Source organism: Globicephala melas, chromosome 2, assembly GCF_963455315.2.
Source record: "Globicephala melas chromosome 2, mGloMel1.2, whole genome shotgun sequence".
In the NCBI taxonomy this organism is placed as follows: Eukaryota; Metazoa; Chordata; class Mammalia; order Artiodactyla; family Delphinidae; genus Globicephala; species Globicephala melas.
Genome location: NC_083315.2, coordinates 138176718 through 138200761, shown reverse-complemented (window position 1 = coordinate 138200761; position 24044 = coordinate 138176718). Strand labels below are relative to the sequence as shown.

Here is a 24044-nt window from a genome sequence, read left to right as displayed (position 1 = left end):
AAAATACAAGAAAAGCAAAAAAGCAGAAAGGAAAAATACACTGTCAAGACACAAAGCAATCAAGAAAGCCAAACTCAGACATGACTCAAGTGTTAGAACTATCACACAAGGAATTTTAAAATACTATGATTAATATGCTAAAAACATATTAATAGTGGAAGAAGGGAGAAACATGCATGAATTGATGAAGAATTTCAGCAGAAAAACTGAAATAAATTTTTAACCAAATTAAAATGCTAGAAATGAAAAACAAGGTAACGAGATGAAGAATACTTTTGATGGCCTAATCACCAGACTTCACACAACCAAAGAAAATATTAGTCAACTTGAAGACTATGTCATTAGATACGACTACCCAAACTGAAATACAAAGAGAAAAAAATAAAGAATGAAGGGAAGAAAAAGAAGAAAGAAAAAGACATTCAAGAGCTGTGGGATGATATCAAATGGGCTAGTATTTGTATAATTGGAATACCAGAAGAAGGAGCAAGAGAAAATGGATTAGAAGAAATATTTGAAAAGATGATGGCACAGAATTTTCCAAAAGTAATGAAACTTACTAAATCACAGACACAAGAAGGACAGAGAACACCAATAAAAATGAATACCAGAACACACACATACACATATGCAGTACAAATATAAACGTACACACACACACACACACACACACACACCTAGATATATGCTGCTGAAAACCAAAGATAAAGACAAAATCTTTAAGGCATCCAGTGGGGAAAAAAGACACATTATATGCAGAGGAACAAAAGTAAGAATGACAACATGCTTCTCATAGGAAAACTATACAAACCACAAGACAGTGAAATGGAAACCTTAAAGTGCTAAAAGAAAAATAACTGTCAACTCAGAACTCTATACGTATCTAAAATATATTTCAACACTAAATAAGAAATATTTTTCAGACAAACAATAACTAAGATAATTCATTAGCTGCATATATGCACAGGAAAAGTTAAAGAGTGCTTCAAACGACATAAATGATATAAATATAGAATTCTTTTTTTCTTATTTTAATCACTCTAGGAGATAACCAACCAACTAAAGCAAATATCAAATATCAGCATATTGAGTATTTATTAAATATGTAACAACAGAAAAATAAAGGATGGGAAGGAAGAATTGGGAGTACACTGTTGTAACGTCATCTAACTATACCTGAAGCAGTACAATATTATTTCAAGATAGACTGCGATTAACTAAAGATATATGTTGTAAAATCTTAGGATGATCATTAAACTTTTTTTAAAAGAGATAAAAATAATGAGCCCATAGTGGAGATGAAATGGAATCACAAAAAGATTCAATTCAAAAGAATGCAGAAAAAAATAGGATAAAAGAAACAAAGAGTAGATGAAACAAATAGGAAAAAATCTAACAAAATGACAGTTTTTAATTCATTATCAATAATTACATTAAATACAAACAGTTTAAACATACCAATTAAAAGTAAAAGATTGTCAATTTGGATAAAAAAGCAGGACCCAATTATATGCCACGTACAAGAATCCCATTATAAAGATAAAGATAGATTTAAAGTTAAAGAGTAGAAAAGAACATGTCATGCCAACAGTAATCAAAAGAGAGCTGGAGTAGCCATATTAATATCAAAGTAGACTTTAGGTCAAGAAATACTACCAGGGATACAAAAAGGTACATTATATAATGACCAAGAGGTCAATTCATCGAGAAGACATATATTTCTAAAATGTGTATGTATTTAACAACAGAGCTTCAAACTACATGAAGCAAAAACTGAAAGAACAGAAAAGAGAAAAATAACCAAATCCACAAATAGAGTAACCAACAGAACAAAATAAGTAAACAAAATCAGTATAAAAATAAGTATACAGGAAAACAGCCTCAAACAACTTGAAGTAATTTATAGAACACTGTATCCAATAACAGCAAAATACACAGTCTTTTTAAGTACACATGAAACATTCAACAAGTTAGAACATGTTCAGGATCATAAAACAAACTTTAATATTTTTCAACTAAAGTAATACAGAGTATGTCCTCAGACCACAACTGAATTAAACCAGAAATTGGTAACAGAAAGTTATCCAGAATATTCCCAACATTTGGAACCTAACCTATACACTTTTAAATAAACAATGCATCAAAAAGGAAGTCAAAGGGAAATTAGGAAATATTTTAATATAATGAAAATAAAAACAACATATTAATATTTTTGGATGTAGACAAAGCAGCGTTTAGAAAAATGCATCATTAAATGATTACATTAGAAAAAAGAACAAATTATACCCAAAGCAAGCAGAAGGAAGAAAATAATAAATAACAGAATTCAATAAAATTAGGAACAGAAAAACAATAGGGAAAAATTAATGAAACCAAAAACTAGTTCTTCGAAAAACATATAGACATATAGATAGTCCTCTACTCAGACAGACCCCACACCCCTGGAAAAAATCAAGATAAAAATTACCAATATCAGGAAACAATGGAGACTACTATATATCCTACAAACACTAAAAGGATAACAAGAAAATACTATGTCCATAAACTTAACAACATAGATGAAATGAAAAAAAACAATCCTTGAGAAACACAAACTGCCAAAAGTCACTCAAGAAAGACAGACATCTTGAATAATCCTATACACACTAAAGAAACTGAATTTTTATTTCAAAATCTTCCAACAACAACAACATTCCAAACTCAGCTGACTTCAATGGAAAATTCTAGCAAACATTTAAGAAATAAATACTGATTTAACACAAATTTGTCCAGACTATAAAAAAGGAGAAACATTACACAACTCATGTTATGCGTCCAGCATTACCCAGATACCAAAACTAGACAAAGATATTGCGAGAAAAGAAAACTATAGACTAATATCCCTAATGTAAATTGATAAAAATTCCTCAACAAAATATTAGCAAGTCAAATCCAGCAATATATGAAAAGAATAGTACATCACGACCAAGCAGATTTTACCCAGGTATGCAAGACAGGTTCGACACTCAAAACTTAATCAGTATAATTCATTTCAACAGATTAAAAAAAAATCATATGATCAGCTCAACAGATGCAAAACTGCACTTGACAAAATTCAACATCCTTTTTGATTAAAAACTCTCAACAAATTGGAATAGAAAGAAATTTCTTCTATATAAATAAAGAGCATCTACAGAAAGCTACATCTAACTACTAAGTAACAGTGAAAGACAAAGATTTTCCACTAAGCCCAGGATCAAGGCAAATATACCCACTTTCACCATTCTTATTCAACATGATAATATAGTGTAATCAGTCCAGAAAAAGAAATAATAGACATGGGTATTGAAACAGAATAAATAAAACTGTCATTTGTGTGATTATACTATTATCTACGCAGAAAATCCCAAAATAGCTATAAAAAAGCAATTAGAGGTGGGGCTTCCCTGGTGGCGCAGTGGTTGAGAGTCCGCCTGCCAATGTAAGGGGACATGGGTTCAAGATCTAGTCCGGGAAGATCCCATGTGCTGTGGAGCAACTAAGCCTGTGCGCCACAACTACTGAGGCTGTATTCTAGAGCCCGCGAGCCACAACTACTGAAGGCCACGCCCTGAAACGGGAGAGGCCACCGCAATGAGAGGCCCGCGCACCACAACGAAGAGCAGCCCCCACTCACTGCAACTAGAGAAAGCCCGCGCACAGCAACGAAGACCAAGTGCAGCCAAAAATAAATAAATAAATTTTTTTTTAAAAATGCAATTAGAACTCATCACTGAGTTTAGGGAGGTTGCAAAATACAAGATTATATACAAACATCAATGGCATTTCTATATACTAGCAAGTAGCAGTTGGAAATTTAAAGTTATAGATATACTATTTACAATTAAATCCAAGAAAAGGGAAATACTGAGGTATAAATCTAACAAAATATGTATGAGACCTGTATGCTGGAAACTACAAAACAGGTGAAAAAAATTAAGAACTAAATAAATGAAGTGGTATACCATGTTCGTAGATTTAAAGACACATTATTTTTTTTAACATCTTTATTGGAGTATAATTGCTTTACAATGGTGTGTTAGTTTCTGCTTTATAACAAAGTGAATCAGTTATACATAGACATATGTCCCTATATCTCTTCCCTCTTGCATAAAGACACACTATTATTAGCATGTCATTCTCTCCAAACTGATCTATGGATTCAACAAAATTCCAATAAAATTCTCAACAAATTTTTTTGTAAAAATCAGTAAGCCTAATCTAAAAACTATACGGAAACAACTAGAATGGTCAAAACAATTTTTAAAATATAAAATTGAGGGCTCACCTGATTTCAAGACCATAATGCTATAGTCATCAAGACAGTGTGTTATTAGAGAAAGAATACAAATGTAGATTAATGGGAAAATATAGAGTCCAGAAATAGACCCACACGTATATAGATAATAGATTTCTGACAAAGATATCAAAGCAAACAATGGAGAAAGTATAGTCATTTCAACAAATGGTATAGGAATTATTAGTCACCTACATGGTGGGGGGAGGGCTTAATCCACACCTTGCATCATATAAAAAATACCTCAAAATAGATCATAGCTCTAAATGCAAAATCCATAACTTTAAAATTTCTAGAATAAAACACAGGAAAAAAATTCTTTCTGACCCTGGGTTATAGAAAGATTTCTTAGATATGATACCAAAAGCACAATTCATAAAAGAAATACTTGATAAGGTGGATTTCATTTAATTAAGAATCTCTGTTCTTTGAGGGACATCGTTAAGAGAATGAAAATTCAAGCCACAAAACTGGGAGAAAATAGTTTTAAAGTACATTCCTCATATTCAGAATATAAACATAGTTCCCAAATCTCAAAAATAAGAAAACAAACAATTCAATGAAAGTGGGCAAAAGATTTGAAGACCCTACAAAGAAGTCATACAGATTACAACTACATGAAAATATGCTCAGTGTCACTAGTTATTAGGGACATGCAAATTAAAGCCAAACGGGATGTTAAAACCTATGAAGGGTCTACGATTTTATCCTACTTGCATCTAACAAGTTTGCCTGCTACTGTTTTACAGACGTTGGCAGAGATGCAAGACTTCTGGGTTAGAGACAAAGGACAATTTACTACTCACAGTACCTCCAAGTACCATGGGGGTAATGCAGAGGCTTGGCCCAGATAGATTCCGTGCGTGCAATGGGTTTATGTCGCCAGGGAACACCAAGCTTGGAAAACCTCTACCATTTGCAAGCAAATTTGCCTAAGCTTTGCCCTGAAGAGAGACATTAACTTTATTAGATTGGACAGCAAACAAATATCCCCTGTGCTCTGGAGGGACACACTATCTTCCAAAGCTGTCATACAAACACCCTTGAAAAGATAATCCAAAACAAAAGGCTGTTTGTGGCTCTGCCCTGCTCATAGGACATGCAAGACACTGATGGAGAATTATCTCCCAACATGAGTTATCACCACACACCTATGAGAATGGCTAAAAAATAATAATAATAATAATACCACAAAGTGTTGGTGAGGATATGAGTGACTGGAAATCTCATACATAACTTGTGAGAATGCAAAATTGTACTCTGGAAAACAGTGGATTTTTTTTTATAAAGTTAAACATATACTTTCCATATGACCCAGCAATCCCACTCATAGGTATTCACCTAATTGAAAACATATTCACACGAAAACCTGTTTTGCAAGTGTTTATAGTAGCTTTATTCATAATACTAAAAACTGGAAACAACCCAAATATCCCTCAACTGCTGAATGGATCAACAAACTGGGGCCTTCCTGCAATGGAATACTATTTAGCAATAATAAAAAAAAAAGCAAACCAGTGGAACACATGAGAACACAGATAAATCTCAAGGGTGTTACAATAAGGGCATTATGAAAATAGCCAGCCTCAAAAGGCTACAAACTGCATGATTCCATTTACATGACAGGCTGGAAAAGGCAAACAAGAGAAAGAGAAAACATATCAGCAATTTCCAGGAGCTGGAGGTAGGGAAAAGGACTGGCCCCAGAGGGACTTGAGTGATAGAACTATTTCATATCTGGATGGTGGTGGTGGTTAGAAGACCACGTGTGTCTGTCAAAACTCACAGAACTGTGCACTATAGAAGGATGAATTTTACTGTATGTAAATTATAACTTTAAAAAGGGTGGGGGTCGGAGAGTTATATGTGTAAACTCTAGAAACAGACTACCTGAGCTCTGCCTCTTTCTAAATGTCAGTCTTGGGTAGAGTCCCAAATTCTAATCATCAATTTTCTCAACTGTGAAGTGAGAATAATAATAGTATTTACCTCGTAGAGCTGTTAGCTTTCCTTGTTGTTCCATCAGTAATTATTATCTGATGCCCTGTTATATACCTAACATTGTGTTTGATAGTAAGGATACAGAAATGAATCTGACACGGCTGCTGGCTTCCAGAAGGCTACAATCTAGTGAATCAACATTTCCCGAATGAACAAATGAACACAATTGTTTAATTGCCATTAGATTATGACAACGATTACAAAAATTAACAGAAGCCAGTGTGAAGCATCTATGGAGCCAAATTCATGTTAATAATTTTAAATATAGTTCAACTTTAGCAAGAATTTTCTAAAATAGGAACAGAAATTTCAAGTCAAATCTAAGAAATCCTAATAGTAGTCCAGACATTTCTAGGATTCTCTCTATAGATAATTTTAAAAAGCTTGCAATTGCATTTATTTATAGTTTATCAGATTCAGAAAGAATATTAGGCTACCTTGGTTCACCAATTCATTCTAGCATTTAATACTTTAATTTGAGTAAGCATATCAAGAAAGCATTATACATATATGTGGAATCTAGAAAGACGGTACAGATAAACCGGTTTGCAAGGCAGAAATAGAGACACAGATGTAGAGAGCGGACATGTGGACACCAAGCGGGGGAAGGGGGAGTGGGATGAATTGGGAGATTGGGATTGACATATAAACAACAGCATATATAAAATGGATAACTAATGAGGACCTGCTGTATAGCACAGGGGACTCCACTTCACTATACATTAGAAACTAACACAACATTGTAAAACAACTATGCCCCAATAAAAAAAATTTTTTTTAAGAAAGCATTATAAAAAGAATATGAAATTATATTTCTTCATTTACTAAGACTGTATGTACCTGGATAAAACATTCCTCTAAAAAGATAAAGCTAAGAGGAATCACTGAAAATGGATGAAGACACTAAGAAAGTATTCCAGAAAAGTCTGCTCCCTCCAACGAGAAGAGAATTAATGCGTTCACCTTTTACATTAAAAGATCTGAAAACCTGCATAAGCTATGTGCGCATTACAAACACACATCCTATATACACATCCAGCACCTTTCTCTGCCTATCATGTATCTCTCTGTCTCTCAATAAAATGGAATGTCCTTACTTCAGGCTTAGAGTAACAGAAGCGTGAGAAATTTATGCCAGAACATACTACAGCTACTTTTATAGAGTTAATTACATTTTCACCATATTCATTATGCATTTATTGAAGGCCCATTATATGCTCAGTTCTGACAGGATGAAGCTCTATAGGCAGTTTGTTTTAAATGTGTCCTTTCCATTCAAGGCTAGAAGAAAAGCGAGCTATTCTTATTCCAAAGATTTCCTATCTACTGTCATCTCACATCACGTCTCAGTACAACACTGTGAGAAGTGTTCTTGGAGTGTTATCAACTCAAAATTTTGCAACAAGTATGGCTTTTTGCACAGGATTTCACACTGAATAATATAGTAACATCTAGAGATTCCTAACCTAGTTTAAAAAAGAGAGAATATTTTAAAAGATGTTTTCAACAGTATGACATATGCACTAGGGGCTTCTCAAACAGAACCCATAGACTCGCTTTTCACCATTTCACTTGCTCTGAACTATTGTTTTGGAATATGGAGCCCACCAATGTGGATCTTCCAAAGTTCTATATACTGAAAATATTCCTAAGGATTACAACTCTCCTTAAGAAGCCAGTATGTGGAAAGGTATAAGAGACAAAAATAAGATTCAAATGACAACTAAAACAAATAAAAATAAAATGAGTAGAAATGTCCTTTGGACAAACCCATAGAAAATGATTACTGGCTAGCTTACCTTGCATTTTTCCATTAATGTTTTCTAAAATACCAGAGAGGTGGCTGTCAAAGCCCTGTTGAAGGCCACTCCTTTGCTTTTCAAGGTGATGTTCTTCCTCGGCAATAGAAGAAAGCACATGTGGTGGCTTTTGGTCATCAAGGGTCTGACTGGGCCACTGGGTCACTACAGAACAGGCGTCCTTTGCATGCTGGCTAAGTCTGGGCCTTGAACTTTGGGCAGAGTCCTGCAAATCACTGTTACAACAGGAGAAATGATCCACTTCAAGAAACAAGGAATTTATGTCCTCTTGACTCCAATTGCTTTGTTCTTCATCTTCAAAGTAAGTTTCCTGAATCTGAATATCATCTAAGTCCTGGTCTAGCTTGTCACTCAATTTAGAGTCTTGTTTGTTGAAGTTAACCAGCAAAGCAGATAACGTATCTCCTGCTTGCTGGAGAGCTTCATAAACCCGATATATCCAGGAAGAGAGAGGCTGGAAGAGGTTCTGAGCATCCTGAGACGCCATTGTCAACAGCATGGCCAACTATCTGATGTCTACAAGTCCACCTGTTCCGTTCCTTCAATACTCTGGACTTAATGTGAACTACAGAACAAGCATGATGAGAAATTAAATTGGAGGTCTCTCAATGGCTGTGAATATTTCACTCTCAAAACTTCTCAGCTGAAACAGAGGAAAGAAATACTTACACCTGTTAAAGTTACAACCTCAGGCCCATCACCAGATTCCTACAATCAATGTCAAACACTATATGGGGACAAAAAGGGGTCATCATTGAAATCCTTAAGGCAGCTAAATAAAAACGACTGTAAAAGTCTAAAGGTATCAATAAATTGTTTCAATGCCTATTCACCTCTGCAGACATGTGCAAAACTTCCATTAGCACTAATGGGCTCTATTCCTGTGGACTGAGAGAAGTCTATCCCCATAGACCGTACTTAACAGTGTAAAAAGGATAAATGAATCTTCATTAAGAGGCAGCCGGACATGACATTTCAAAATACAAGAAAGGTTGGATGCTTCATCTATGAATCTGCAGATCACAGAAAGCAGGCTAATAAGCATCTCTGCTTCATGACACGAAGATTCATCCTTTCAAAGGAAATGTGTGCCTGGAATTAAAAAGCTTTTAACAAATCTTAGAGCAGGATTTTATATTTTTATGCAATTTCTAGAAATTACACCTATTCTTGGGAAACAACCAACCTCTGAAAGACTGAGGGTGGCAAGCAGATTACACAGCTTATTGGAGACATGTCCAGAGCGTTTTGTTGCTTCTGTCTGTGTTCCAACTGCCCAAAGACAGCCCTCTACAACCTGTGAGACTCCTGGGAGACACTCCTTCCCACGAGATTCATAACCTGAAGGAGGCTCAGCTACAGGATGGCGACAGAGCAACAGGGCACAATGAACACTCCAGGGCTAAAGATCTATACTTTCACGGATATGCGTGAATACACACAGATATACAAACATGTACACATATACCTGTGTATACATAACCATATGTTATGTGCATTATGTGTGTACACACTTATTGCCTTTACACTGCTCATCAACAGCTCAGGATGAATGTTATACATGACAGCAGAGCCTAAATTCCTGCTTGCACTTAATCACCCCATCTCTTTTATAGTAATAGCTTCCTTCTGACCAAATCTATCAGCAATCCTGTAAATTTCAGCCATCTTGACCTCAGGCTGCTACACGTGACATGACTGCCTACATCCTCCTAAAAACTTCTCTTTAGATTCTGTGCGAGCCACACATTGATTCATTCAATAAACAAATATTGATTAAATGCCTATTAAGTGCTGGGCACAATGCCAGGTATAAGGTAACCCTGAGGTTTCTATCCCCATGGAGCCCACATTCCAGTTAAAGGGAAACAGCTCTCTGCACTTTCCTGACGCTGAATAATTCATGTGTCTGTCTTTCAGGCTCTTCCTGGTCTAAACACCAACTACATATATGCAATCACTCATTGTCCTACAGTTTCCCCTCTTCCCCCTTAATACTCATCACCTGGGAAAGCTGACCCATCCATAAGTCTCAATTAACACTTTTTTAAAATTCTAAAATATACATCTCCAGTCCTTAACTCAATCCCTCTTTCCAGACTTGTGTCTGGTTATCTAAGCCAGTGGTTCTCAAACTCTGCTGTGTCAGAATCACCTGGCGAGCTAATAAAAAACACAGAGGCCCAGGCTAGTTGAAGGAAAAAGGCTCTGGACCTTTGCATTTTTGTCAGGTTCCCCAGGTGATTCTGACAACCACCAACGTTTGAGAAATGCTGATCTAAGGAAATAGCTACACTGGGACAACTCACCAAAATCTCAACTTCAGCTCATCAAAACCTAGCACATCACTTTTGCTACAACAAATGTTCAACACTCTAAACTCACATTTTAGTGGTTGTGAATTTCTCCCTTCAACCCTCCCCCTTTCCATTCCTTCCATCCCAAGTTCTGCTAATTTGAGGTCTATGAAGACTCACTTCCATTACATTTTGTATAGTTATCACCTTTCCCCACACTTGAATTTCCTCAGAAATTACATACCTAATTGGTTTCAGTCTCTAATCTTCCCTGGCCTCAATCCATCCTCTAGGTTTGCTCACCAAACCTGATATTGCATCGGGTTTATTGCCTGTCTCCTCCCCTAGAATGGAAATTCCATGAAGGCAGGGATTGTCTGTTTTGTTCTCTAGTTTATTCCCAGTGCCTGCAAGTATGCTGAGCACATAGTAAATGCTCAATAAATGAATTAACAAATTCTATTTAAAATTGTGCAAAAACAGTGTCTAGCATATAGTATGTACTCAAATGTGTTAAACTGATTAATAAAACCTACTCAGAACTGTGGAAAACATCTTAATGTTACCATACAAATCCCTTGCTTGGTTACACTGAAGAGTTCTTTCAATATTTGTTCCACCGCATTTCACCACCCACAGGGTTTTTTTGTTTGTTTGCTTTTCCTCCACAAATATTTTGCTTAAATTAATATGCTTTGGGGCATCCCAGACCTACACAGTTCCCTGAAAAAACACTGTATCACTGTGCCTTAGGTACAAGAAACTTCTTAAGATAGAAATGACATATTTGCCTTAATAATCCAGTCATCTTTTTTATTGTTCTTTTATACAGAGAAAACTTTTTTTCATATACAACCCAAAATATTTGAATCTATGCCAGCATTTTTTTTTTTTTTTTGTGGTACGCAGGCCTCTCACTGTTGTGGCCTCTCCCGTTGCGGAGCACAGGCTCCGGACGCGCAGGCTCAGCGGCCATGGCTCACGGGCCCAGCCGCTCCGCAGCATATGGGATCTTCCCGGACCGGAGCACGAACCCGTGTCCCCTGCATCGGCAGGCGGACTCTCAACCACTGCACCACCAGGGAAGCCCTACGCCAGCATTTTCTTATCCAATCTTGGAACTAGTAACAACCCATGCTTTCGGTCTTGTGTCTCCATGTCTTCTGAAATCTCTGTCCATCAAACCCTCATGGCAGTATTTTTTAAAATAAATCTTGTATAACTCCCCTAGTTTAAAAACAAACCAACCACACACAAAAAAAAAAAAAACCTACTGTGGCTTCCTATTTCTTCTACTGCAAAATTTGAGCAATAGCAAACATTAATTCATACTTGTTCACACAGAATTTTTAAAAAATTAATTTGAATGCCTCCAATTCACTACAGTCCTCACCTCTTCCTGCTGTTTATACCCATTTGCTTCACTCATTTCTGTTTAGCCTGCCTGACCCCTGGAGGCATTTAGTTTTCCAGTTCTACCCTATAGGATAAAGTTTACATTCTTTACCATGGCAAACAAGAGGAGAGATGCTCAAAAAAATTAACAACCAGCATTGTCTTACTGCCCTTACTGCTGGCCGGAGGGGGGGGGGGGGTGGGGGGTGGTCCCTAAAGGCCTCCAGCTGGGTGTCAACTCTTTAATTGCTGAAGTACTAGCTGTGAGGAGGTCTGGGAGGTGAAACAGGACAGTGGGAGGGGTCTCAGATCAATGGCTATTTATCAACCAGCTTGGAACTATTTCAATATTTGCACAACTCACAGGGTCCTACCTTTTGTCCTCACCGAACGTCCAGCTGTGTGTGAGCTGTTCCCACTAATACCACCCCACAGTGGGAACTCGGCCGTTCCCCACCACTCCTCACTCTGAAGTCCTATTTACCCATAACACTAACACACTAAGCATTTTCCAAAGTGACTGTGCTCTTTCCTGACCTCTGTTTGCTCTGCCCAAGGTGCCTTCTCTTCCTACCCTGCCTGGTAAAGACTTACTTATTCTTTAAAATGAAACTATTATGTTAACTCTTTATCTATAATCAAAGGTGTGGCCTCAGAGTGCTTTGAATGTGCCTTTATAAGGTTTTACTTGTTGTGATAATTATTGGTCAATCTTTCTCTTCCAATGGACTCTGAGACCGTAAGTACTGGGACTGTGTTTATACTTTATAGCTCCAGAACCCACACAGGGTAGGGACACTGTAAAAGTTTGCTGAGTGAATGAATGAAAATTACTAATGAAAACTTTTAATGCTAAGTAGCCCTCATTCCTTTGTTTTTCTTCATCTGTAAATTAGATGACCTCTAACAGTTCCTTTCCACTTTAAAACCCAAGAATTTACCAGTGTGGGGCAAAACGCATTTTAATACTGAGGCTGGATGTAGTATTCAGCAGTAAGTCACCTTTTCAGGGACTGGTTCTTTACTTTTGCCAATAACCATTGTCAGATGATCTCAGAGTGATTGGAAAGAGACCAAATCTCAGTCTATATATGAAAGGTTGTCCGGTTGTTATATTCCAAAATAGTAAGACAAAAGGGCACCTACAACTAGAATTTGAAAAATTACCAAGCTAGCAACTCTAGAGAACTTTCATTTTATAATAAAGCAGTCTGAAGCCAAAAGGGCTAAGAGTTGGCAGAGTAACCATGGAGATAGCTTTGCTGCATAGGTAAATTTCAACTTAATTGGTGGAACATGACAAGTGTAATACCAGTTATATACCTGGTATCCTTGTTTTCTAAGTGGTAAGAAAGCCCCCAAAACTAAGTTGATTCTGGTGCTCTCATAAAATTTTTTTAATAAAAAATAAAATAAAACCACATGAGAAATAAAGAAGAAAAGATGGTCTAGGTCCCTGGATTAGAAGAGAAAATACATATACAGTCTGTGGTAGCTGAGAGGGCTCATTATTTGAATTAAAATAGTTGATGAATTTTCATTAGTATGAGAAGTATAAAACAAAACAACAAAAAACGTGTATATGTGTGTTTAACATACAAGCTCCTACCACAAACATGACCAGGGCCTCTCAAAATACTTAGAATAAACTAGCAATCTAATAAAGAATTAGTAACAACTGATAAATAAAGATGAAAGGAAAGCCACTGATAAATTCCTAGGGGCTATATTTCTTTAAATTTCGTTTTAATTAGAATTACATTTTAATTATAAAAGTGTTCAATTAAGGTCATTTCAAACACAGGAAATGACTAAACAGTAAACATTAAAGAGCTTTGCTTATGCATGGGGAAAAACTATCAAATTCCTGAGCCATATGTTTTCTCACATATTTTGATCATCCTGACCAAGGGTAATTGTGAACAGAGAAGAAGTGTACCATCCCCAGAATAATAGTGCCCATGGTCTTTGAAAGGCTGTTAGGTAGTCTTTCTGAACTCACTTCCTATCTGATGACAGATGCTTGGCTGGAAGAAGAGAGTGATGACCTAAGAAGGAAACCAGCTTCTAGGAGCTATGCCTTAAAAATCTATGTTATTTTGGTGAAATCTCAAGTGGAAGCCTGTAAGCATGTGTGGTTTTTAAAGGATTATCAGCTCCTGGAGAGAGTCAGATACATTCTGAGAGAAAAGAAAATCTCTCCAATGATATGGCCCCCAGGTAACCAAACCCCAAATCAACAACTTATACAAGTTCATCTACTGAAGTGTGTTAATGTTTAGCATTTTTCAAAGAAGAAATCACTTTGGAAAATCTACTCTTCTTATTCTCTACCAAGAACTGTAGGGCAATCATAAGTAAAAGTCAACAATACTGGGCTTATGTAAAGTGCCTTCTCGCAGCCATTATTTAACTTCCTTGTGTCATCTATTAGATGTGGGTTATTTATTAGGGTTCCCTGGAGTAGTGATGGGGCTAATTAAGTCTATAATTTTTATGACACTTATCATGCCTTTAGGAGAAAGGCATTTTGCATTACCTAGCATGAACAAGAAGGCTTAGAAAGATGAATAATACATGGAGTCAAAATAAGAACTATAAAGTGGGCTGCAAGCCATCCTTAACATGATTTCAAAGAGTCTACAGGTGTTTTCTGTTAAGAGCAAATTTGTTATGTGGGTAGGAAAATGTGCCATTGAGATGAAATATCTTTCGTAGCATTTGTCCAAAATGTGTTCTAAATGCTGGACTCTTAACGAATATAAAAATGGACTACTCAAGACTCTTGATGTTAGCAATACGGATATAATACAGCCATACTGTCAATGCTGAGGAATGGGCAATCCAACAGACCCTTCACCACTGGGCTTCACAGGGATAATTAGCATAAAGCAAAATGTGAAACTGCCCTCTAATTGAAAAATACTTTGGTCAGTAGACACTGAGAAAAATGAGTCAGTGTGAAAAAAATTAGCAATGGCTTTGGAATCACACAAAACAAGGCTTAGTGTTGGATCTTCCCTCAATTACGGCACAGCACGGGGCCAATCAGGTTACCTGGGTGCACCTAAATGTCTTGATCTGTAACATGGAGAACACTACCCCCTGCCTTGCAACTCACTATGGAAATTAGATTGCACAATGTTTCTAAAGCACTTGGAACAGAGCCTAGTACATAACAGGCGCTCAATATCATTTATTCATTACTAAACTCAAATTTGTGACATTTTAAAAGGTAAAAGTATATTAAACTTACAATCTTTTCCCTGATGTGGTAAGACCTCAGAAAAAAGATACTATAATTATAACTAACATTTGCCAAACACATCGCAGTATGCAATGCTTTCTGACAACTTATATGAATTAAAAACTCTTTGTGAAGAATATTAGCCTTCCTATTTCGCAGTTGAAAAAACTGAGGCTCAGAAAGAGTAAGTGACTTGCCCCAAGGGTCATACCTATAATAAAGAGTGGGGCTGATATTCCAACTGTCCTTCGTGGAATTCCAAATTCTTGCTTTAACTGCTATTCCACATCTTCACAAAATGCCAACAAGACAGTGAAGACACTAGAAATAAAAAATGTGGCACCCCTAAGACCACAGAAGCACTATTTACAATAGCCAAGACATGGAAACAACCTAAATGTCCACAGAGACAACCTAAATGTCCATCGACAGATGAATGGATAAAGAAGATGTGGTACATATATAAAATGAATACTACTCAGCCATAAAAAAAAATGAAATGCCATTTGCAGCAACATGGATGGAGCTAGCGATTATCATACTAAGTGAAGTAAGTCAGAAGAGAAAGACAAATACCATATGATATCACTCATGTGTGGAATCTAAAATATGACACAAATGAACTTACCTATGAAACAGAAACAGACTCGTAGACATAGAGACAGACTTGTGGTTGCCAAGGGGATGGAGGCTGGGGGAGGGAAGGATTGGAGTTTGGGGTTAGTAGATGCAAACTATTATATACAGAATGGATAAACAACAAGATCCTACTGTATAGCACAGGATATATTCAATATCCTGTAATAAACCATAATGGCAGCCACACAGCACAGGGAGATCAGCTCGGTGCTTTGTGTCCACCCAGAGGAGGGGGATAGGGAAGGTGGGAGGGAGATGCAAGAGGGAGGGGATATGGGGATATATGTATATGTATAGCTGATTCACTCTGTTATACAGCAAAAACTAACACACCATTGTAAAGCAATTATACTCCAATAAAGATGTTAAAAAAAAGAATATGAAAAAGAATGTATGCATATGTATGACTGACTGAATCACTTTGCTATACACCAGAAACTAACACGACATTGTAAATCAACTATACTTCAATAAAATAAAATTTTTTAAATGTAACGTATTTCCCTAATAAGTAGTCAATGTGGTGTTCAAATCCAGGTTTGCAGGACTCCAGGGTCTATTCTCATCCTGTTTCCACTCTACCTTGGCTACCTATTCCACTAATGAAACTCTTCTAAAAATAAAAACTTTTGCAATATTCCAAAATAAGTATGATAAAATATAAAAAAATTACACTTTTCCAAAGTAAGTATACAAGTAAAGTAAAAAAATATTCTAAACTACTACCTAAGTCAAGGAAGACTTATTTTAATCTTTTTTTTTTTTTATGGCTGTGTTGGGTCTTCGCTGCTGCACATGGGCTTTCTCTAGTTGCAGCGAATGGGGGCTACTTTTCGTTGTGGTGCATGGACTTCTCATTGCAGTGACTTCCCCTGTTGGAGAGCACGGGCTCTAGGCACACAGGCTTCAGTAGTTGTGGCTACTGGGCTCTAGAGCATAGGCTCAGTAGTTGTGGCACACACGCTTAGTTGCTCAGCAGCATGTGGAATCTTCCCCGACCAGGGCTCGAACCCATGTTCCCTGCACTGGCAGGCAGATTCTTAACCACTGCGCCACCAGGAAGTTGCCGGAAGACATTTTAAAATCTATTTTTCAAACTCCATGCAACAGAAAGCTTTGTATATGAACATGATGATCTCAAAAAGACTTGAGTTGACCCAACAAGAATTTTTAATTGCTCAAGGTTTTTGCCACTGTAACAATAACATCCTTTAAATATTCTCCAGGGGCTTCCCTGGTGGCGCAGTGGTTGGGAATCCGCCTGCCAATGCAGGGCACACGGTTTCAAGCCCTGGTCTGGGAAGATCCCACATGCCGCGGAGCAATTAAGCCCATGCGCCACAACTACTGAGCCTGTGCTCTAGAGCCCGCGAGCCACAACTATTGAGCTCAGGTGCTGCAACTACTGAAGCCCGCGCATCTAGAGCCTGTGCTCCGCAACAAAAGAAGCCACCGCAACGAGAAGCCCATGCACCACAACGAAGAGCAGCCCCCACTCCCCGCAACTAGAGAAAGCCTGCACGCAGCAACGAAGACCCAACACAGCCAAAAATAAATAAATAAAATAAATTGTTTAAAAAGAGAAATGCCTTTATAAAAAAATAATAAGTATTCTCCAAATTTCATAAGCCCATTGAGTATTTTGGAGTATCTATTATATCCAAGGCAGAGATGTAAATATGCTTCACAAATACTCAGTGGTTATATAAACACATAAGTTCTTCAGCATTTCCAGAGGGACTATTTAATGTGGCTTTAATAATACAATTTTCTTAATAGATTGTCACTGCTCTTGCCCAGAAACCCATTTTCAGACACACATATAATATTTTTATTGAGAATTTAAGAATGAATTATATTTGATTAATATTTACCTTTCTAAAGACCCAACCATAATGAGGAAGAATCTCATTTTGCATTATCCTAGCTAATGTGATCACAATTAACTCCCGACAAGAATGTACCTGCGTTCCAAAGCCACTGGCACAGATCAACTGGCCCCAAATAAAGGAGATTCTGAAATCTCAAATAACATACACAGTACAAAGGAATGAAATTAGAAGGTAACATAACGAAATTGAGGAAGGCAAAATGCAGGCACAACTAACAGGAATTACTCTCAGACTATGAGATTTATCAGATTGTTGATTTTTGTCCCAAGAGATAGAAACATCATTCGTATCTCTTGAAAACGCACTAGGCTCAAAGATAAGGGAAAATTATGCAACTGAGGTAATTGCAGCCCTCTAGAGATAAATTAAGCAATACTGTAAATATCAGCAATCATTTAGCGTTTGTTAAATTTTTTCATTAATTATAGAAGCAATATCAGCTTTATGAAAATTTGTTTTAAAAAAGAGGGGAAGATAATGTATAAACCCTCCACTTTAACCCAACTCTCATTATTTTTGCATATTTCTTCTGTAATTTTTCTTTGTAATTTACATCGAATGGTAATCATATTACATAGGAACCTAACAGTTCTCTTTTCTCCTATTTTTCATCTAGACCTCATCACCAAGGCCTACCCATTCTTGCATCTCTTGAATCTACCTGCCTTCTCCCACCTGCACAGGTAATACCCAAATCCAAGTCACCATTATTTCCCAGCTGAACCACTTCAACAGCCTCTTAAGTGATGCCTTGCATTCTCTCCTACCCCCCACAAAGCCCCCACAGGACTTCAAAGGCTATATGCATGGTTTGACCTCTTGTCTGTAACCACTCTCTATTTGCTGTTTTTAAGCATCTCACCACCTCCTTTCAGCATCTGACTTCACCAGGCTCCTCCCACTGGCTGAGAAAGCTCTCCTCCCTCTAGGCTTCCCTCCCCTCTCCCCTAAAGCCCATTCATCTCCTTTCAGGACTTAGCTTACACTTTGCTTTTCAGAATGCTTTGCTTGACAACCAACCCCCATAATCCAGACTCAATTTTATGTCTGGATTCTCTTCTAGTACTTCTTCTTCCTTCTTCTTATTAATACATTGTAATTGTAGCTTATTAATAACTTATGTAATTATTTCTTTTAACAGCTGCCTTCCTCATTAAACTAGAAGCCACATGAAATCAGGCAGTGTGTTCATTTTTTCTTTGCCCTGTTGTCAGCATCCAGTCAAGTGACTACCATAGAATAGGTAGTTTCGAATCAATAGTTTCGAATATCTAAATACACACACAAGACAGTATTATATCCTACTTCTTTCATTTAACATTTTAAGGCATTTTGCATCTTTTTACAGGGTTTGTGTTTACCATTTTTAATAATTTAACATTTTTAAAACTAAATTTTCCATTAAAACCTGAATACCTTTTCCCAAATTCAAACCTATGAAAGTACTTATTTTTATAACAATATGCAATCTTTTACACCTCAAGAAAAAATTATCCAGTATTCTCCATCAGAATGAGAATACAGTTAAATTATATTAATTCAGACATCATAAATTTGACATTTATAAAAGCTTTGACGGGAGCTAGGGTAAAGCTTACTTCTGTGTTTTCTATTAAAGTAAAAGTTAAAAGTAAGCTGGCTAAACAAAATCACCATCATCGTCACCCTCATCATCAAAATATTTCAGGGGACTATTTACCTTACAGTTCGTCTTATTGTTTTCATTAAGGGGTTAGCAGAAGGGCCCAATGGTTTTCTTTTCTAATCACGTCCCAGGTAATCCTCATGCTGTTGGTCCAATGACACACATGGAACAGCAAGGTTTTATTGAGGTATGATTTACAGGTCATAAAATTCACCTTTTCTGAACATACCCATTCGAATCATAAACAGTTCAATACTTTTTAGTAAATTTATCAAACTGTGCAACCATCATTATAACCCAGTGTCAGAACATTTTCATTACCCCAGTAAGATCTCTAATGACTATATACAGTTAATCCCCATTCCCACCTCCAGCCCCAGGCAACCACAAATCCACTTTCTGTCTTTATAATTTGCCTTTCCTGGGCATTCCATATAAATGGAATCATACAAGAAAGAAAAAGATTATGAGAGACAGTGGAAGTAACACTAAAATAGATATGAGACACCATCAGCCAGTTCCACTTCTGCAACTATCTATGATCTTGGGAAAGATGTTTAATTCCCTAGACTCCCATTTCCTCACATGCAAAATGACAGAATTGGACTTGGAAAGTTGTCAGTATTCCTTGCAGATAAAATTGTAAATCAGCATCTTGGGGAGCTCCCCTTTGCCACCCTCCTTTCGACTTCGTACTATTGATGTCATCCAACACACATGAAATTCATTTTGCTTCAAACATAACTATGACAGACATCACAAATTCAACCACATCAAGCATATATTATAGAAGGCACTCGAGAAGTATTCATTGAATTAAACTAAACTGAACTGAATTTGGTTGGCCTCCACTAATTAAGTTTGCTTAATCCTATATAAAATCTAGGAATGGTTTTTATAAGTTTCAAACTATTTGCAAAATGTTGGATGAATAAGCTTTTTCCTGGAGACGATGTCCCTATCTTTTTCAGAATCTCAAAAGGGCCCCTTTATCCCCACTGTCATTTCTATAAATAGCACAGATTGGTGAGATTAGTCTGTCTCTGAAAGGTACCCTGCCACCAACAATTAGGAGGGTCGAAAGGAGGGTGGCAAAGGGGAGCTCCCCAGGATGCTGATTTAGAATGTTATCTGCAAGTTTTCATCTGGTTCCCACTATGTTTGTGATGAGGGAAATAGGAATCTTTCATCTAATGAGATTTTCATTTATAGCCAGAAAACCATTCCAGCACAAATTATTAATCCATTGCACATGTTTCTGCTAGGTCCTGGGACATGGCCTCACGTTCTTACTTATATTGGCCCCCTTCTGTCTATGAATGAACACATCAATACTCTTAAGTTGGAACTCTCAACCTAGATCAATGCTAACAAAGGTTCAGTATTTTTCCTTATGTTTTCATTTGTTTACACAAGCTACAAACTAAGCAGGCAGTAATACTGTTCATCACTAAAACGACAACCGTCACACATTTTATCTCCTTCGCTAGTGGTTATCAAAACAAGGTCTCCTGGGGTCCTTGATAACTGGGCTCTTAGAATAGTAATGCTGATAACATGAGAATGTCAATACTTCTGTGTCTGGCAAACATTAATAATCAGATCCCCCTGGGATCCCGTCAAAAGCAGCAGCCTTAATGGCATCTTTGTGGCTGCAAACGTAAGTAGGTTAGGTGGGTGGTGCATGATGTCTCTCAGGTCTGCCCAGCCAAAGTGGCCCCAATCAAAGAACACTTGAAAACATTCCTTTTACATTTCCCTTACCACTGGCAGGGAATTTCACATAAGAAATGGGAACACTGTTTTCTAAGCATAATAATGGATTCAAACATTCTTAACTAATTCTACATACATATGTGACCTATTTTATAACATTATATATAGCTATACAGACTGTATCTATTTAGTTAAACCAAAATACTAGTTATATTTCTATTTTAAGCCAAAAATTCCTGTCTTTTCCTTTTTCCTTCTCTTTCTTTTTTAATCCTTCCAATTTCTCACTAAAAGATGTGAAAGTTTGCTTGCTGAGGAATAACAAATACCTCTGCGGTCTTCCGTTAGCACAGCTCAGTTCAACTAGGATTTACTACCATCACCCATAATGAATGGGATACTACTTGCTAGTAGCAAAATACTAACATTTCATTCCAAAAAGCATACTAGTATAAATATGAGTCCTGCAATAGAGCAGCTAATGGAAAGGAAAACCCTCCAACTGATATAGAAAATGATGTCTCACACTGGTGTCCCATTTCTAAATAGTCCCAAACAAAATCCACATTTGGGGTTAGTTTCAGATTTGGGGGTGGGGGGATTCTAAATGGAACTCTTGCCCTAAAATGTTTTAAAACTAATACCAGTTAGGTCTTTGACTATAAAGCCTACCCATGGGAAAAACAAAACTTTGAAAGGACTCTGACATCTTTCCAACATAGAATGATGAGCTACGAAGTACATCTTTAATAAGCATTACTTGTTAAGGGGCAGAAGAGTGATGGAGAGATTTGGGAAGATCAAAGACCAACTTAACAACAACAACAACAACAAAAGAAGCTTTCTGCTTAAGAGTCCCAGTAAGACACTGAGCGCTTCATCACACTTTCCATAATGTGCCTTATAATGCCATGATTTGTATTTTGTTTCAAGATAATTTAAAAAGAAACATTCAAAGAGTTAATGCCCTAACGGGAAGGTTTTCTCCATCACCCTCTCTATCATCAAGTGGCCCACATTTTTATAGAATGACAACTATAAATTACCACTCTGTGGTCAATGCTCACTAGAGAAAAGCGAAAAAGAAAATCAGTTTTTAAGCAGATGGCAATTTCATTCTATAAAACTGACATTAATTTGTCCTAAGTATTAAGAACTGTTTTGAGAATCCAGAGTATAGAAACTAAGAAAATAAGATTCAAAATGTTTTTGGAATTCCTAAATTCACACATTTCAAATAGTACCTGTCACCTTATCATTAAACCTCAATCATAAAGCCTCAATAATATAAGCTTGCAATTATTATGAGAGATTTTGTGAATGAGGTATTTGCTCCTTTGAGTTTTAGAGGAATACAGACATTTTAATGGAACTGTAGAACCACAGACATGCCCTTTCTTTTACCTTAATCTGACAGACTAAGAAAAATAGATTTTTAAACCTGTTACTCCAGTAACTAGTTTAGAACTGATTACTCAAATAGCTAGTTAAGCACGTACTCCTAGACACCCATTTCAATGCAGAAACAGTGACCTGTGTTACGATTGTACACAAACAACAATCCTTTTCCTTGCTGCCCACTCATCAGCTGATATTTTTTTAAGTTAAGGCATGTGTCTCTTTAAAGTATAATGAACCTTGTTGACAAGAGAAGCACAAAAACCCAGTATCCTCTGAGAAATCTAACTCATAGCACTATGTATCTCTGGAAGATATCACAGGGAGATCAACTGTTGTTACGATACCATTCTTTAGCATTTGCAGACCAACGTACGAGCTTTGAACTTCCAAGTAATTTCCTCATCCATAAGTGAAAATGACATGTTCATCTCCAAAACATCAAAGTCCCTCAAAGCTACCCATAAAGTTGATGAGATAGTTTCACTAGCTCCAGCAAAAGGACGTGTGATTAACACCTCCTCAGGTCATCCTGGGGACCCATGCTGAAGGAGTGAAGAAAGAATTTCGATCCACCAAGCAATCAACACTTAGTGGGTGCTTCTACATAGACTATTAAGGTTTACTGAGGTCTACCCAGAACTCAGTCATAAGATTCCATAATATGGTGATTCCAAATACAAAAGGCTCAGAGTTTCTGCCAAAAATTGACTCCACACTATATGTTATATATATATATATATATTTATTTATATACACACACACACACATACATATACACAACACACACACACACACACACACACACCCATATGTTATAGTGTCATTGGGAAGGTGAAAAATCATTAAGGGAATTCTCTGCAGCAATTTGTACTGTAGAGAGAGCTTCGGATTTGTTTTTATTGATATCCTAGCATCACAGAAGAAGCTCAAATGCTACAAGAAGAATCTGTTTCTAAGGTAACTCACTGGGCACCCTCAAGTAAATAGCTCAGAAAATAAAGCTGCTCATATTCCGACTGTAAATGTGCCCAGATCCATCGAAGGACTTCTAGTATCTTCCCAACCTTCAATCTAATGTCTCCCATCTCCAGCAATCAGCTAGCTGTGTAACATGCTGGGTCGAACTCTTGAGCCGGGGAAGATGACCCATCACCTAAGTTGCAAGAAAACAAACAGTAAAGGACGGTAAACTTAAAGGGACAGATCCATTCCCTCTTGAGCAAGGAAATGGAGACAATAGGGTATAATTTAGAAACAAATTGTCCTTGTTAATAATTGTTGAAGCTGGGTGATGGGCACATGGGGTTCATTATACCATTCTCTCTCTGTTTTCCTGTAAGTTTGAAATTTTCCATAATAAAAAGGTGATTTTTTTTTTTTAAATGAAGATCCTTCCCAGCCTCCCTACCATAATACACTGAAGGAAACAAGAATTCAACAAAGATGTTAAGTAAGCTCCTGTGATGGTTAATTTTACGTGGCGACTTGGCTGGGCCACGGTGCCCAAACATGACTCTGGATATCTCTGTGAGGGTGTTTTTTATGGATGAGCTTAACAATTAAAACATCGGACTTTGTGTAAAGCAGATTTCCTTCCATAATGTGGGTGGGCCAAATCCAATCAGTTGAAGACCTTAACAGAGAGTGACCTGCCCTGAGCCAAGAAGGAAACCTGC

At 37.0% G+C, this 24044-nt stretch overlaps 1 protein-coding gene across 6 annotated transcripts in view; it reads right to left on the bottom strand.

Annotated features, from left to right (window-relative positions):
- The window catches only part of SYT16 (synaptotagmin 16), a 274427-nt gene that overhangs the window by 138961 nt on the left and 111422 nt on the right, over positions 1-24044 (bottom strand). For 4 of the 6 annotated variants that reach the window (XR_009563141.1, XR_009563140.1, XR_009563142.1 and 1 more), the window contains exon 2: positions 8116-8779. The exons of the other annotated variants lie outside the window; for them this stretch is intronic. Coding sequence is in view for 1 of the 4 variants with exons in the window: in XM_030854460.2 (XP_030710320.2) it covers positions 8116-8635 (520 nt within the window). In the remaining 3 variants the exon portion in view is untranslated. The remainder of the gene's footprint in view (positions 1-8115; positions 8780-24044) is intronic. 6 annotated transcript variants of the gene reach the window in all.